This window comes from Cyclopterus lumpus, chromosome 16 (assembly GCF_009769545.1).
Source record: "Cyclopterus lumpus isolate fCycLum1 chromosome 16, fCycLum1.pri, whole genome shotgun sequence".
NCBI lineage: Eukaryota > Metazoa > Chordata > Actinopteri > Perciformes > Cyclopteridae > Cyclopterus > Cyclopterus lumpus.
The window spans coordinates 13,282,760-13,300,700 of NC_046981.1; the positions used below are offsets into that span (position 1 = coordinate 13,282,760).

At 38.5% G+C, this 17,941-nt stretch overlaps 1 protein-coding gene across 1 annotated transcript; it reads left to right on the forward strand.

The window, feature by feature from the left end:
- The first annotated feature begins 411 nt into the window (after nucleotides 1-411).
- On the forward strand, nucleotides 412-17,347 carry ceacam1 (CEA cell adhesion molecule 1). Its single transcript, XM_034554362.1, has 18 exons — nucleotides 412-542; nucleotides 957-1,214; nucleotides 1,898-2,192; nucleotides 6,020-6,328; nucleotides 7,962-8,243; nucleotides 8,359-8,625; nucleotides 8,699-8,785; nucleotides 9,825-9,848; nucleotides 11,172-11,462; nucleotides 12,334-12,615; nucleotides 12,726-12,989; nucleotides 13,699-13,974; nucleotides 14,202-14,462; nucleotides 14,572-14,832; nucleotides 14,947-15,198; nucleotides 15,285-15,560; nucleotides 16,027-16,281; nucleotides 16,757-17,347. Exons 3-18 carry the CDS (start codon nucleotides 2,057-2,059, stop codon nucleotides 16,843-16,845), a joined length of 3,612 nt encoding a protein of 1,203 aa, XP_034410253.1. The 5' UTR covers nucleotides 412-542; nucleotides 957-1,214; nucleotides 1,898-2,056; the 3' UTR covers nucleotides 16,846-17,347.
- The last annotated feature ends 594 nt before the right edge of the window (nucleotides 17,348-17,941 follow it).

Here is a 17,941-nt window from a genome sequence, read left to right on the forward strand (position 1 = left end):
TGCTTTATTATTATAGTAGCACCAATGTATTGTCCGGCTGAGAGGTTAATGTAGTAAAAAAACGTCATACCATTTATTGTACCTAATATAAAGGCTATATTTAAAAGAGGAGGGAACAATAATGAATGACTAACTCCGGTGAGACATCGCCATCTAAAGTTGGATGCAAGGCTCTGGCAAAACCGTCCAGAACAACTGCAATTTCAACACATCTGTTTTTACTTGTCACTGTTTCCTTCAGATTTAGACAAATTCATAGTCACGTCATATCACACAAGAATTTACAAAAGCTAACTTAACCTTTGAACACTAATTACAGATTGCATGTCATAGTTTAGGTACATTTCCTGCTTTGAGATTTCGTCATCGAGTAAATTCTGATGTTGAACAAGATGCTGGGTGTGACTGAAATGAGTAATGTTTTAGTGGTAGGTTTTAAAAAGGAGGCTCAGTAGTTTTTTAAACTCAGAGAGGAGTCTGCCATGAGAAACATTACTATGATACCCTACTGGAGGGCTCTGTTTTGCTGGTGGCACTGATGGGTAAGAGCACTTTATTTACTGTTGATCCAGGTTCTGATTTAAAAACCCACTTGTATGAGTGTTGAAACAGTTTAATGTGATATTAAGAAAGCTGGTGATGTTTCAGAAGATTTTTAAAAAAGTGAACATTGTTTAATTTTAAATCCATCATGCATGGTATGTAATGATTGTAATACTCAGGATTCAGTCAGGTATTTAAAGTTAAGACTAGCCTGGACTCACTGCTGTGATTTTAAATTTGACTATCTTTTCTGAGGTGGACTACATATATAGTTTTTATTTTTTTAGCAAGGCCTCTGGAATAGCCTTTTACTTATGTTGAGATTGCTAAGAAATTATAAGAACTAAATATTACATCATCATCATCATCATCATCATCATCTGATGCTACCTACTGACTCTGGCTCTCCTCAGGTGCACCAGGTTTGGAGGCCTGGGATCAGATTTCCTGGACCGGTCAGGTCACAGCTGGTTTCAGAACCACGTTCACCTGTTCCTCTTCATGCCAACCAAACTGCATCTACACCTGGTCCTTTAAGGGCCGCACGGTCAACGGGAGCAAATTCACCTGGACGCCAGATGGACTGGACAACACAGTAGAACTGCAATGCAATGTGCTCAAGACAGAAACAGGAGTCTCCGGCAGTTTTATCTCCATTGTAGAAATTAAGAGTAAGTAGAGCACGTTTTTCACTACATCGGATGTGCCGAGGTGGAAAAGAACTATTAGTACTTGAAGTACTGTAATTTAGTTGTATATAACCATTTTATGTTTCTTTATTCTTCTACTCCACTACATTTTAGAAAAAGATATTGTACATTTTAGTTTTTCAGGTTACGATTTTTAGCCATTTTACCACCACTCTCTTGATGGCCACAAGACTAAAATACCTAACAATATATAAACTGGTTCCAATTAGATCCACCTTGATGAGCGACTTCCACATTGACTTTGTCTTTCCACATTGTCTTTACAATCTAATAATGTTTTAGAATCATTTGTCAGTCATAGAGTCATTTCTTCAGCAGAATAAGTACTTTTACTTGGATATTTTCAAGGTGCTATATACACAATTGTTAATGCAAGAAGATGCACAAAGATGCACGAAGATGCAAGCAAGGACATACTATAGGAAAACGACACACACAGAGGGAGAGCCTTCATATCTTGTCTAAATCTTTACACAGCAAATAAGTGTTTGCTGCTATATTAATGCTCTGAATTCCATATATTGCTTAATCCATTATTATATGCACAATATGTAGAGTTTGACTGACAGACAATTTACATTAATTATCTCTGATGTGTGTACTTCTTTCCTTCATGATTTTAAAATCTTCTTCTGGTGTGACAGATCGAGTGGCTGTGCAAATCAGTCCACCAAACACTGTCCCGTCTCTCTAACCGGCCACTGGACCTGGTCTGCCTTGGTGCTCCAGCAGGTGACCCTTCACAGCTGGTGAACCGGGTGGTCTGGTACAAAGATGGACAGAAGGTGACACTGGGTGAAAATATGGAGTTGCTGCAAAACAACCTCACACTTCACTTTGACTCACCGCTGCCTTCTGATACTGGATTCTACATGTGTGAGATGTATGTGCCTACGTTTCAACAGACAAGACTGTTCAGCCTGGGCTATCTACTCAGCTGTAAGTGATCAATAAGTGAAGGATAGTTTAATGAATTTATGACAGTATTTTTCACTTATGTGAACTTTCTCATCGCTTGGAATGTCAGCATCAGCGGACCTGACACCGTGTCTCCAGGCAGATTGAGTAAATTCACCTGCTTGACGAGCTGCACCTTCAATGTGGATTGTACCGTCAGATGGCAGTTCAGGCATACTTTCCCCATCGGAAGCTACTTTTCAGTCCATCAAAATGAGCTCAGGTGGACAGCCAACTCTCTACGTGCTCCTGCGTCTGCTATCCCATCAGCGTTGTTACATGTTGAATCCAGTTTAATGACTTGGCGTCTGCACTCTCACAGGTATTCCAGTCTCTGTTCAAAATAAACTTTCTGCAATGATCGTCAGCCTGGGACTGCTGCTGCTTTTTGATTCATAGCTGTTTACTTTGTTTTACCGTTTAAGCTTCATTGAGTGTATTTGACCTTTTAGAAATGTTTTTCTTTAGTTTTTTACTTCATGCAATTAGGTTATTCACATGTTTACCCATCCTATACAGATACAAATTATTTGAATATATGTTTCCTGACATAATACATAGCTTGGTAGCATGGCTATAGGAACACACAGTTTGCCTTGAAGTTGACCTCTGACCCCGATGTGTTTCTGATTCACACGCTTGCTGAAAACAGGTTTTTGTCAAATCAATTTCTGTCTCAAAAATAACTGACTATTTTATAATGATGTTTTTTTTAAATACACGTGGTAAGTGACTCAAGAAAGTCCCTTTTAACCCCCCTGAAACTGAACAAACAAGACAGAGAAGAGGATCAATCAGAACAGATGAGGGAGACAGAGGCCTCGGATCTATTGGGCTTTTACATTTGATATAATCCGGCCTTTTGGTTCTTTCGTCCTTTTTTCTCAGGATGTTGTCCACCTGTTTCCAATCATTTTGTCCCGGGGTTTAGTTGGAATGGGGAAGCAAAACTGGAAAACTATTTAAAACTATGCTGTTTATGTAAAACAACATAAACATATTGGCCATTCTACACCCGAACCGAATTATATATTTGGCCTCCATTCGAGTTTCAGTTGAAACACTGCGTTTGTTTTGAAAACTACATATCTATGGTCGTGGTACAAACAAACACAAGGACAGCAGTTGCAAGGTGTATGTTATAATAATAATAATAATAATAATATATATACTAATCTGTATGTTATAATAATATATATATATATATATATATATATATTAATCTATGTGAAATTATGTTTCCATAATCTTTAACTACTTTGTACTTACCGTGCAGCACTCTGAATAATCAGTGGACCATGAAGAAGGGATGTGGCCTGCTGACAAAATACAAAAAAGTGCAAAATACATAAAGGCATACATAAATGTATACTTTGATCTTGGGGTTGTATATTAAGTTTAGAACAAAAAACTTCAATTTTGCTCTGCAACAACTTATTATATTATTTGCTTTTATTTTCTATTGTCCTGTATTTTCTTTACTTTGTTTTTACTTTCAGTTTTGGTCATGGACTGCTTGCTGATTGCTTTCCAAAAGGTGGTGCAGTGCTCTCAGTTACATACGTGGACAAAATGAAGTCCATATTGAGCTACTTATTATATTGTATTGTATGTGTTTTACTGTATCTCCCTCCGAAGAATATAACATTTAGTTTTCTTAGTTGAGTTTATAATACAATGATAATATATCGTCCAAAGGCATATTTCCATTGTGTGCCTTAATGTGAATACCAATAGCTAAGAGTCATTCATGGGGATTGGGCATCAATACATCAGCAAACCAACTTAATAAATACTTAATAATAATTCATAATTATTGAAATAACTCCATGTCCAATAAAAAGAAAAAGAAATGATACGAAATGGCATTCAAACTACTACTAGGTTGGTAATCTTACACTTCTAAGTTTCCCGAAACCATAATTCAACATGAAAGAAGTATCAACAAACAAATATGGATTCTGACTAGTCATGCCGCCCACGCATTGCCCGCGTCTGAGTCTGCTCTCTTTTTGGGAAATGTGGTTCTTCTGGTTCTTGGATTTCAAAGCCGAGACATGAGGGCATCACGCGTCACTTCAGGGCAGAAACTTGACATGCGTCAGATGTTATCAGGAGCATTCTGTGGTGTGTTATTACTAGTCGTATTAGTATTAGTATTATATTGTTATTCTACCTTATTTGTTGGAATTAGGCCTCACACATACATTTGCATACACATTTGCAACATAAAGTTGTTATTAAACATGTAACAATAAACATATAACCAACTAATAAATAATACCTAATATTGTATAAAGTATTGAAATAGGGCTACCATTCATGTTGATGTTTATAGACAATATATCTTGAATTATAATCCTGTATATATCTTTCTGAAAATGGCCATTCTGCATAATGAGTACTTTTACTTTGGTACTTTTATTATGTACTTTCAACATGAAAAAATGATGAGAGAAATGAACTTGGCACATCTGTTAAAATAATAAGGATACGCACTCTGTGTTTGAGTTTGAGTGAGAAATACTGAATGTGAACATCATTTAAGTTTTTTTAAGAAAACACTCCTGTGACCGCTGTTTATCGCACAGCCAAGAAGACAACACCATGTGTCAAACTTAAATGCCACAGCATATTCATCTAAAAAGAATAATAAATACTACTATACACACGTACCATTCAGTTCAATAATTGGAAGCTATATCCTTCAATGCTGCCACTACTCACCTTCATGCTCTACAAATAACGCAGCCCAGTCATCAATCTCACCTCCTGTGTGTCAGCCACACAACACAGGGGTGCTCAGATACTGAACTTTGTACCACCGTAGCTCAGATAATGGCACAGATGTTTACTGAGTGGTATTTGTGAAAGGTATAATGGTTTGCCTACGCAAAAAGAGAGAGAAAAGACAGCACTTCTTAATGACTGAGATATGAGACATGCAGTGATTTAACTGTGAAACTACAAATTAATCGGCTGGTCGGTCATTAAAATCTAGCTTATGGTCTTCTCTTTCATAAATGAAAACTAGATGGTGTGTATGTGTTGCTGCTTGCAAAATTCAGAACACTGAGTACACAGGAAAGAACAGATGGACATTATCAGCAAACGTGTACTGCGCAAAGCTGCTGCAGGTGCAGGTGTTTGTATTTTGAGTGTAAATCTGCCAAAAACATGAGGAGTTGAATCGAGGCGAAGTCTTTGTCTTTGACACACACAGGAAAAAAACTGAGCTGAAAGCGACATATTTGTTCACGAAACTTCCGAGGTAAAGGTGGAAAAGGTGGATTAATAAACCTCCCACGAAATCTAACCCTTACCCGATGAGGGTCAGGGCAGGGATAGACAGATGGGGAAAAATATAGCATTATCCGCCCACAACATTTGAACTATTTAGCCAAAAATCATAAAAAACAAATTAAGACAACTGGATAACTACCCACAACCCCACCCCCTAATCCTGCCTCACATACCTTCTGTCATAATTTGTCATTTCCAGAATTGACTCAAGATAGTAAACGGAACGTGTGATGCAACTTTTGAGTAAACACCAAAAGAACAGAAACCACTTGCAGATAAGAACGGGGGTTGCTGCTTTATAGGTATTTATGGGTAGGGGGCTGTAAGTATAACAGAGGAGAAATAGTGAGGACTTCCTCAGACCATCGATGCAAAATGGAGAAGAAAAGTGAAGGAACCCTGGCTATTGTATTGCTGGCTTTAATTCAAGGTAGTGTCTTTCATACTGAGCTACACTGCAAGGCGTTATTGATGTAACAGTTGGTAACACATGTTCTTTTCTTCAGGTGTTCTGGCCTCTGGTGCCGTGGAGGTCCAGCCCTCCATCAACCCTGCTGTAGTTGGGGACTCTGTGACGCTGTCTCTGTCTCCTCCGACGACTCTGAAGATTGCAAGCTGGACAGTGGGAGAGTCCCTCATCGTCACCTTGGTGGGGGACCAGCAGGCAGTCTTCCCCAATCACAAAGGCAGGGCGTCAGTCAACGTCCTCACCGGAGCTCTCACCCTGAGCTCCGTCAAGGTGGCTGACTCAGGAGTCTACATGGTGCAGAGCAGTGACCCCCAGCTTAAGGCCAGTGCTTCCATCACTGTTCTCGGTAAGACTAGACTTGTTCAATAACTGCATTCAATAGTTCATCATTTAGAAACTCTATCGCCTCTCCTAACCATTGCATTATAATCCAGCCCATTGTAAACTTCACAAATGGCATTCAAGGTAAGAGTCTGGTTGGCAGAAATACTCACAACACAGGCCATACTGCCTTTTTGAAATGCAAGGAAAAGATCAAATCCAACAATGTTAAATCTACTCACGTTCGAGTTTTAGAAAGTTAAAATAGTACTGGTGTCATATGTCAGAAAGTAATATAAGTAGAACGTTTTGGGACTTTTTCCACAACTGCCTACAAACATGTATATTATTTGTACTATTATGGTGCTTATTCAAGGACAATTCAGAGGGCAACTGTTTTCTGTCATAGTCGTCAGCCCTTGTGGGGGTTGTATGGTTTACCATTTTTTAAATAATGATGTTATTCACACAGGCAGTTATATGAAGAATATGTACAGTCAACAATGAAACCGGTTTCAGTGGCCCACAGAAAATTCAATAAAAGTAGTAGTGTAGAGAGAGACAGCAAAACAATTATAAATCTTATGAGCAAATAAAGACTTGTTTGACAGACTGTTGTCTGTCAACACGTCAAAAACAAGAAATATATTAAAGGTAATCAAAACATACAAACACGTACTGAAGTGCAGTTAGACATGTAGAGGGAGAGGAAAACAAAAATGTGCTGATGAATTGTTTACACTGCCCTTATCACTGGAACAGGTTCCTGTTCTGAGGACAAGAGAGCATCCCTAAACAGTATTCAGAAACTTAAATTACCTTGTGATATTTGATATTAGTCAGTCCAAATATGCCTGTGTTTTAGTTTTTTCTGTCCTTTTTGCTCACATGGTGACAGTTTCTGTCTGTACGTGTCTGTCAACACTCACCTTTGCACAAGTCCTTTTGTCTTCTTGTTCCTTCAGTTTCACAGAGCCCATTTCTGCTGGGTCAATAGCTGCCAACATGTCCCCCCCCCCATCCCCCCCATTTGAAACCAACTATAAGAATTATATCAGCATGTTGTATAAGACCAGACATTTACATTTTACCACACACAATTAGGGTTTCTTAATATAGATTTCATACAAGATGTAATAAACCACCTTTTAATAGAACACGTTATAGCGTGTGACAGATTTATTTATGGTACATATATTTTGTAATACTTTATAGATCAGAAATTATCTTTAATACGGTATACAATTAGGAGGTTCCTCTTGAAAATGAAGCATAGTATGCAGACAAAAGAAATATAACATGACCCACCTATTAACATTGCAAGACCAGATTTGAAAGATAATTGTATTAAAAGAATACTTTATTATCAATACATTGTGTAGTTCTAACATTCTAATAACAAACACAGTATTTGTATTTAAGTGGTTTAGCATGAAAAACAACTTCTAATAAAATAGAAACACCTCTCACTTTTAACTGTGATATCAGAAACAAACACGTTATTATGTACCCATTTACCACAATGTCACAACTGAATGGGTTCACAGAGATGGATATTATGGCAGAAACATTAACATTAACATTGGTCTTTTGTACCACAAAGCCTCACAGTGTGTACAACGTGTTGAAGCATGTTGATCCTGGTCTCATCCTCACAGAGCCCATCTCAAATGTGACGCTCAGAGCCAATCGGACCAAGCTGATGGAGTTCAAGAGTTCAGCAGTCGTTACGTGCTCCGTCTCCTCTGGATCCTCTCTCTCTTTCCTCTGGATGAACGGCAGCTCTGAGGTTAAAGCCAGTGGCAGAGTTCAGCTCACTGATGGAAGCTCCACTCTCACCATAGTTAATGTGACCCGCTACGACCAGGGACCGTTCAGTTGCCGTGTGTTCAATCCTGTCAGTAATGGATCCAGCGATCCAGTGACTTTTACTATCAGCTGTGAGTAAAACAGAGTCATTTCAATCATCATGTGCTGTACTGGTCCAGTTCTACTAACAGAGCTCTAACATGCCTCCTCCTCTCTTCTGTGCTTTTCTTTCTGTCTTTATCTCAGATGGTCCAGATAACATGGCGCTGACAATGAATGGACGGAACACGACTTCCTTTCCCATCGGATCCAATCTGACCGTGCTCTGCTCAGCACAGTCCAGTCCTCCAGCTCAGCTTCAGTGGGCGATCAGAGGAGAGCTTGCGAACACTACGGGTCCATTGCTGGAGCTGTTCAGTGTCCGTAAAGACCAAAGCGGTCCGTATTCCTGTCTGGCCTTCAACAATCACACCAACATGAACAGCAATATCACCGCACACATCATGATAGCAGGTGAGCTTGTTAGTATAGCGACATCAACCTCCATCTTTCTGCTTCGGTTTCTTACTTTGGTTTGTCTCCACAGAGCCGTTCTCAGGGTCTGAACAACAGGCAGTCAATGTGATGCTCCTGCCGCTGCTATTATTAGTTGGGTTCCTCTTCTTATTGCCAGGCAAGTTGTAGAACAACGTCTTCAAAATAATAATCCAATTCCTGGATTGACATTCTGCATAGTTTGGTAGAACAAATTGTATATTATAAAATAGTGACACTATTCAGATCAGTCTTAAATATGATATGATGAGTTCAATAGTTAGATTTGTGCAGGGGGCAGATTTAAGGTCAAATCAGTATCCTGTTGAGCCGTACCTGACATAGATGATGTAACTGGCTACAGCTTCAGTATTTTTTCATAATTGATAACTATGACAATTATTTATCAATTCAGTTTAGGTTTGGTTTATAACATAGCAAAAAATGGTGGGGACGTGGGGCTAGGGCCATAATTAGGGTATCAACAATACATACTAAATATTATAATGCTGCACATCAAATTAAACAATGGGACCTCGGCTACAAGACTAAGCTAGAATTAATTATAAAAATATAATAACCATAATTCGCCAGGAGCGAGCTCACTGCATGTTTCCAGACCTAGCTGTCTGTATTAAAACGTAGCTAATGTTGTTCTGCTTCACTTTGTCAAAGTCAAGAGAGAGTGTCCACATATTGAGCTTTATTATTCAGAAGTGCTTTTTTTTGGTGCAAAACTGAAACCTTTTCATTTTTGCTGTGTGCCATCTTCATTTACTCTTTAACTAGTAACATATAGATATTTACACATCTGAACAAAAGATCACATGTGTGGCCTTTATTTTCACACCAAAAGTAGCCAAATAGCCCTCAATAGTTTGGGTATGCAATTTTTGAGAAGAGGCGTAGAAATACATTGTTTTTTAAATAAAAAATGATAATCTTCTGACGCCCAAGTTGAACAATATAAACAGCCTGTTTTGCCCAAAGATGTTTAATTGTCTTATCTTTGAGGACTACAAGTACAGCAACACATTACATTTGTTTTGCCAAATACGTTTTGAGGGAAAAGGAATTTACATTATGAAGAATTACACATAGCTATACTTAAATGTAACTAACTCACAGTAATGTTACTAACATGACTAATAACTCGAATAATTGCCTGTCTTTCACAGATGTCGGTGGCCCATTCAGTCCATAAAAGACTCTGATGCAATGAGAGCAATCTTGAAGCAATGACACATCATTCAAAACCAATTCTATGTGTCATGAAACTTTTTATATTTTTATTTGAATATTAGAAGCAAATTTGATTAACTTCCTCATTAGAAATATTTCTGTCTTTGTTTGGCTTGGAATGTATGTTTTGTAATTTGTTAACTAATCAAAGAATGAACTCTGGCTGATAAGAAGTGGACAGAAAAAGCTTTGCACAACCGCATAATTTAAACACAACAATCAGGAACAGGTAGATTAGCTGTATTACTCGGCCTAAATACTGTCTGATTTCATGTGCAATAAAAATACCACTGCGCAGACTCTTTACGTTTTCATTCATGTACTGTATAGTACTCAGGATTTTCAACTAAAATTGATCTCATTATTTAAGTTAAGGTAAGTAATTAAGTATTTAAAATAAAACTACAAATAATACCCTACACATGTTGAAACGGCTGATTTAAACAATTAGGAAAATGTTTTTTTTATGTGGCTGAAATCAAAAGGAACCATAAGGAAAATATAATTAATTTATACCTCAAATAGTCAATGAGTTTTACTTTGGCCCTTAAGTCTTTATCTTAATTTTCCACCTACATTGTTGGCGGACGTGTTGTGTCAGCCCTCAGTAAATGTTGCATCAGAGAAACTAAATGGGCCTTTGCTTTGATTAAACTTCATCGTTTTCGAGCACACCTACAAAATATGCCGATCCCTTCCTCTGGTTGGTTAGAAATTGTCGACCGGCCAAGGTTTACAGTAAATGGACACTCCTTAGTGTGGACCTGTGTGGACAAAGGCAAAACAAGGTGTGGCCAGGACTGTGAGATGGCGAGGTGATGGTAGGGGCGAGCGCTTACATCATGAGAACAGAACGCTCAAGTAAAGCAGAGCAAATATTTGCTGATCAAAAGTCGGCTGTGACCTTACAATATCGTCAGATTTCTATTTATCACAGCCCGAGTCAAGTCCATTTAGCAGGCAAGGAAGACTCCAACCAAGAAGAAACTGAAGAGTGAAATGGAGTCTTCGGTGCTGTTTGCCCTCATTCTGTTCGCGACAACCTTTGCAACAGGTAAGCATTTATTTTGAACTTTAATTAATTCAGCATTCTTTATTACATTGATTCAGTTCAGACAAGGAGGAAGACATTTTATTATATTTTATTGATTTACTTCTTTTTCTCTCTAAATGACCTACTTTATGTGTTTGTAAGTGTTTTGACCGGTATTGTAGTATTTAATATATACGTGCAGATGAACAATACATTAAAGGGTGACTGAGTGTTCCTTTCCTGTTTCTAGTTGCACCTGCCCAGACGATACAAGCCTCTGAGAACCCATTACCAGTGGGCAGCAATGTCACACTATTCAGCCTGCAGGGCAATGTCACCTTAGGGACGTGGATCTTCGACAATAATCTGATTGTGCTGATAGTCCCGGGAAAACCATTGATAACTACCACTTCGATTGGCAGGGTTACATTCAATTCAACCTTTTCATCATTGACTATAAGATCAGTACAGCTGGAAGACTCCGGATTGTACACATTACAGGGAGTTGAATTTCGCAGTCAGATAACACTGTCAGTCCAAGGTAAGAACCGTTGTATCACTTTTCATGTTGACTCACTCATTTATATATTTTCTCACGTTCCAATAATGTATATCAAATAAAGCTCAGTCCAAACACAAACTTGCATACTCATAAACAAAAATACAAAAGACCAGAGCAGCGTGGAAGTCTTGAGCTATAACGGCCACCATGCGTGCAATATTTGGGAGATTTACTCAGCTTTGTTCAAGTCCCACGTTGGTCTCATGTCTTGACTTTCAGTCTTCAAATTAAATAATTAGAACATTTTGAATGAAATTCTTAAAACAAATTCTAAATCACCAAACATGCAAGAATATATATTAAAACATTTTGGAGTGAGTCTGACTTTGTGTGACACAAAGTAAAAAGTCCAATCTACTTCACACAAGTGAAGTACAGTTTAAGATTATATATAGTACAATAATATGTATATATATATATATATATATATATATATACATAGTATATATTGTACAATAAAAGTTTACATCTAATGGCCTTCTGAAGGTGTACTTGAACTAAATGCTAGTGTCAGTGTTCCTTATCGTATATTCTGTATTAATTAAGCACCTACCTTTAAAGAAAAGTAGAGCTGTCTATGCAAAGCATATTGGCAATCCATCCAATAGTTAGATATTTAGGTCGAGACCCAAGTGGTGGATTTGCCGATCATCAGACCAATATTGACATCTATTGAGCGATGCTGCGAGAGAGGCTAATTAAAACTTTGGCTTGGATCAGACTTCTGTTCAAGTCATAAGAGTCATGTTTCCACCTCTGCCTACCATTGAAAGAGGACACAACATTTCTTGTCCACTGCAATCCTGTGTTTCCACAAAACTTTAAAAATAGTTAATTTTCTTCTTTGCAGTGCCTATTTCAAATGTGACTCTGAGGGCAAACGCAACCAATCTGGTGGAGTTCAATGACACAGCAGTTCTCACGTGCTCTGTGCTCACTGGCTCGTCCCTGTCCTATGTTTGGCTGAACGGCAGCGATGTGGTCACACTCGGCGCGGGAGTACAGCTCAGCGATGGAAACGCCACTCTCACCATGTCCAGGGTGAACCGCAATGACGCGGGGCCCTACAGGTGCAATGTGTCCAACGGTGTGAGCCATGAAAGCAGTCTCCCTGTATATCTGAACATCAGTTGTGAGTTTGCACTAAAGAGAGCGTATATGGATTCTGTTTATAGGCTAATGGCTAACTCCAATCACTCAACATTAACCCCTAAAACAATTTCCTTCTTGTTGTTTCATCAGATGGTCCAAGTAACATAACGATGGTGATCATGCCCATTAGGTCCACCTACATAACAGGATCTAACATCACACTGTCATGCTCAGCCGAGTCCAGCCCTCCAGCGATGATCTATTGGATGGTTGATAGGGTGAACCTAAATCAGTTTGGATCCCATCTTCAACTGGAGAGGGTTACAGAGGGCGAGTCAGGAAATTACCAATGCGTATTTCACAACACAGTAACGTCCAGGTTCAGCAGCAAAGGTGCAATGATCAGGATTATGGGTAAGGTTGGATTTGTATTATTTTAGGGGCTCGTTTTTTGTGCCTTTGATTTTGTTTCTCTCAGCAAAGATATTTAGATTATTTTAAAAGAAAGTGTTTCATATGTTGTGGCATATGTTTATTTGCTTGCAGCAAGTTAGATAATATAATTGACCCTGGAAACAGAAGCCAGTTAGTTAAGTTTAGCATTAAGACTGGAAACGGGGGAAAGGGCGACCAAAGAGCTAGCCTTGCTCTGCCTAGCTCACTAATTAACACGTTATATCTCTTTTGCTCAATAGCAAATAGTGAAGTGCCAAAACATATAGTTGTGGTTTTACATGATTAACTATTTCTTGCCTGTGACTTCCGGAAATCTTGTTGTGACCGTGTTGTTGCCAGTTGAGAAACATTTTTACTCATAAATGACATAAAGTGGTAATTAATTAGCTTTCGAAACACAGTTTTTTTTAAACTTGGGGTTGAGCCAGGCTAGCTGTGTCCCCCTGTCTCCAGTCTTTATGCTAAGCTAGGCTAACCGGCTTTTGATTGTCCCAGTATGTTTAGTGGACAGATATGAGTTCTCGATATTCTCTTGGCAAGAAAAGGTTAAATAATTGTATTCCCCAAAATGTGAAACGGTTTCTTGAAAATTGTCAATGCCATATGCCATTCACTAAACCAACAGACGTGTGAGTTTCAATAACTCAATTCCCTTCTTCTTCCACAGAGCCAATAGCAGCAGTTGTGGTGAAATACACAGGTGGACCAGTAATAGTTCATGAGCCTCTCAGTCTCAGCTGTGAAGTGACCGGATCTGTTGACAGGATTCAGTGGTGGAGGAATCATCAACTTATTACAGCTGACAATACAACCTTCTTTGACATGAACAACAAGACATTGAATATCACCCATGTCCAACTGTCACAGGATGGATATTATCAGTGTCAGGCTTTTAATTCTGTGAGCAACATGACCAGCAGCCCCTACACAGTTGACATATATTGTAAGTAATTTGTTCTCTAACTCACTCTCAATTGCAGAGACACAAAGAGTAGCAATATTAAAAAAATGTAACCTCTATAATTTATTGTCTCATATTAAAAGGTGGCCCAATAAAACAGGGACAATCCGTGGCTCTGACAGGCACACTGACAAAATCTTGAACTTTTTCATGCACAGTTCTGAGTTGTATGAATGTTTTCAATGAAGATGATTTGCCCTTGTGTTTAGATGGACCGCAAATGCCAACTATCAAGGGACCAAATGCCGCAAAGACAGGAGACAATGCTACATTCTACTGCATTGCATCATCAAACCCTCCCGGCTCCTACACATGGATCTTCAATAATTCTGTAATGGCCAATATGTCCCATTATAATTATTATGCCACACCTCCTCTTACCAAAGACATGAGTGGGAAGTACACCTGCATTGTCTTCAACAACATCACCCGCAAAAACAGCACTGCATACAAGATGCTCACTGTATTTGGTGAGATTCGGATTTCAATTTTTATGTTTCTGTAAAAACAATGTTTGCCACGGACAAGAAAGGTGGAACATGAGAGAAGCATTTAACTGTTGTTTTGCTTCGTTATCAGATTTACAAGTGGAAACACCAATGCATCCTGCCATAGAGGGTCATTTTTATATGCTAACATGCAACATGAGTGGACCTGCTGAGAATGTTTACTGGAAGAAAAATGGTAAACCACTGCATGAAGACAACACAACGGATTACTTGTTTAACAAAACAATCATTTTCAACCCACTCAAACAAAGTGACACTGGACTCTACCAGTGTATGGCTGTTAATCCCCTTTGGAACATGACCAGCCCTCCGTACATGCTTCTTGTGAACTGTGAGTAACATTTAATAAGGATTTATTTCAGTTTCATACACGGTAGTGCATCATCTGAAGCTATTTCAATACATATGGTACCAAGATAGCCTGTCCACTTCTTTGCTGTTGCAGTTGGACCAGAATCACCTATGATTGATGGGCCAGCTTTTGCTGAGGCAGGACATTACGCAGTCTTCAACTGTTCTGCCACGTCGATGCCGACCAGTCGGTTCACCTGGTGGTTCAATGGCTCCTACGCGGGCAATTCTTCCGTGTTTAGAACTGGCATTTTGTCACTAAATATGAGTGGCGTAATCACCTGCAAGGCTTACAATGATGTGACGGGAAAGAACGTCTCAAAATCCAAGATGTTCACAGTCATTGGTAAGAATATCAATGGGTTTGACTCCTTCAATGAATGTCGTGTCACTGTCCAACCAATCACATATCGCTGTGTTTCCTGTCCACAGAGGCATCAGGGCCAGTGATGATCAGAAGCAACACAATTCCAATAAACTCTGAAAACTTCACTCTCACCTGTGACGTCACTGGGCCCTATGACATGATCTACTGGATGAAGAACGACATGTTACTCAACGTGTCAGAGCCTCACATGTCCTACGCCAATGAAAACAACACGCTGCATTTCACTCCGGTGACCTTGTACAATGAGGGCATGTATCAGTGTGTGGCTACCAATCAGGCTGGTGCACAAAAAAGCCCTAAATATATCCTCCTGGTGAACTGTGAGTGATTTTTTTGTTTGTCTCAATTAGTCAATTTTAACAGGTTTTTAATCAAATCTAACATGTGTGGCACGAAAAATATAATAATAATACGAAAATCCCCAACAGTAGTAAAAAGGGAGAACCAAATGCATAATTTTATATCATCATTTGGTGTCTGATCAGACTCACATTACATTAACATCACCTCCTCAATAACAGCCACTATCCTTTTCCAATGATAATGACTCAAACATGAGCACCCTGTTGATCATTGGACTGATTTTACAAAAACAGATTTGTGTTTACATGATTTAAGAAGATTTACTAAGCTGGTGATTGGAATTGAGTGAATGAATGAATATTTACTCAAAAAGTAATTACCAAACAGTGATTTCAGTTTGACCAGAAATACCTTAATGGGTTTTTGAAATGCTGTTCAGACTTGTGAACTTGACTCTGACCAACTCTCTCTCTGTGTTTGCAGATGGCCCTCTGAAAATGGAGATCTCCGGTCCAGATTCAACACAAGGCGACGTCTCCGTGTCCCTGAAATGCTCTGCGCTTTCTCGGCCATATTGTGAATTCCACTGGTTCTTCAACATGTCATCAGTGGCTCTAAAGACGGGCCCTCTCATCACTTTCCTTTCGACGAAAGAGAACGAGGGAACTTACACATGTAAGGCGACAAACCCTGTGACCAACATCACAATGTACCAGACCAAAACCTTTACTGTGGCTGGTGAGTGACCCTTTCTTCAAACGTCATTTGGTGATATTTGATGAGCTGAAAAGCAAAAGATAAATAGTAATAATCCTCTTTGTAAATGTGCCTTCAGGCTTCACAGGTTGATTAAAACACATAGTAAATCACAGTACATACAATAAGTAGCACAATATGCACAGTACAGACAACAATAAGAGTGATTGGCGTTTATGAAGTTAGCAAAGTTATTGCATTTGGTGTGAAAGCCTTTTTGAATTAAACTAAATCTAATCTTTTTGATCATCTTCAAAATGTTTTTTGTTTATTTGCATTGCTTTATGTGGAATATTTGAAAGACAAAGATGATTACACTAACTAAGTCAGTTTGCAAGTGATTACTACAGTTAAAACACTACCAGAATAGGTGCCGTACAGTTAAAGATATCTCATGTTGTATTAAATGTAGCATGTGATTGATTTGTCCTCATTTCTGTCCCTTTATCTCTCTTAGCTCACGCCTCCGCCCTCCATTTCTCATCCCAAGGCGGTCTGATGATGATGGGTCTGTTTGCTTTGTTTGTCCCTGTGCTGTTCAACTGACTTCTCTGCACTGAGAAATGCAGTCAGATCGATGGGCCTCTTGATTCCATTAGTCTTAGCAGTCTTATTGGAAAATGAAAAGAGTGGGACTCTATAATCCAAAATCGGATGCCACTTTATCACTTCTTGTGGTTTCTTCTCAAAATAGAAAGACAAATTCAAAAGTGTGCCAGATTTCAAGTTGCAATTTGTTGTTTGATATTCATTGGTATGTATTGATTTATTTTCATTAACGTAAGTAAAAATTGTTCTGTTAGTGTTATTGTGATGTTTGTTGTTGTCACTACCCTTAAGGTAGTTCATTACAAATAATTCATGACATGGTTTAACAAGTGTATTCTTTTAAAATACCTCCGTACTGTTTTGGTAGGAACAGCAATTCTTCATTCTGAACAACAGCGTCTTTTTTTGTTATGCATAATAATATATAGAAACTGTAAGTAAATGTAAGTCTGAGCATACTTTAATTCATGGTATTTATTTCTTAATCAATAAATAATCAACAGAATCAATTTTGTGGGCACTTTTATTTAGAAGAATAGTTTCATTCATGCAAACTTTCGTTAGGGAAACATTGTCATAAACACATTGCTGTTAAAAAAACAACATAGAAAGAAACATTCTATGTGTGTATAAGCTTCTTCTAATGTTGTTCATATAGGGACACTGGGAGCATACTTCATGGGGTTACCACCCTTCTTCTCTTTTTCTTCTCTTCTTCTTTTGGAAAACCGGCTGCACCTTTTCAGATACTTATTTGTTTTCCTCTGGCACAATGTTTTCACTGGTGGTTTACATGAATCCAGAAAGAAGAAGCAATAGGATGAGAAAAAAACTGATTATGTTCACCGTCCGATTTTTTTTTTTTTGAAGACTACATTTTTTTACTTTGAGTTTTTACTTCATTTTCTGAATTGCATAGAAATATATATGTAACTTACATTTTCCATACTTGACGTCGCGCCTGCCAGATTGCTTACAAACACAGCGTTTATTTCCCATCTCTCTTCCCTTTCCTAGGTGACCCAAATACACAACAAAAGAGCAGAATGGGTTAGGATGAAATGCACTCCCCTGATACTCAGGCTCTGATTAT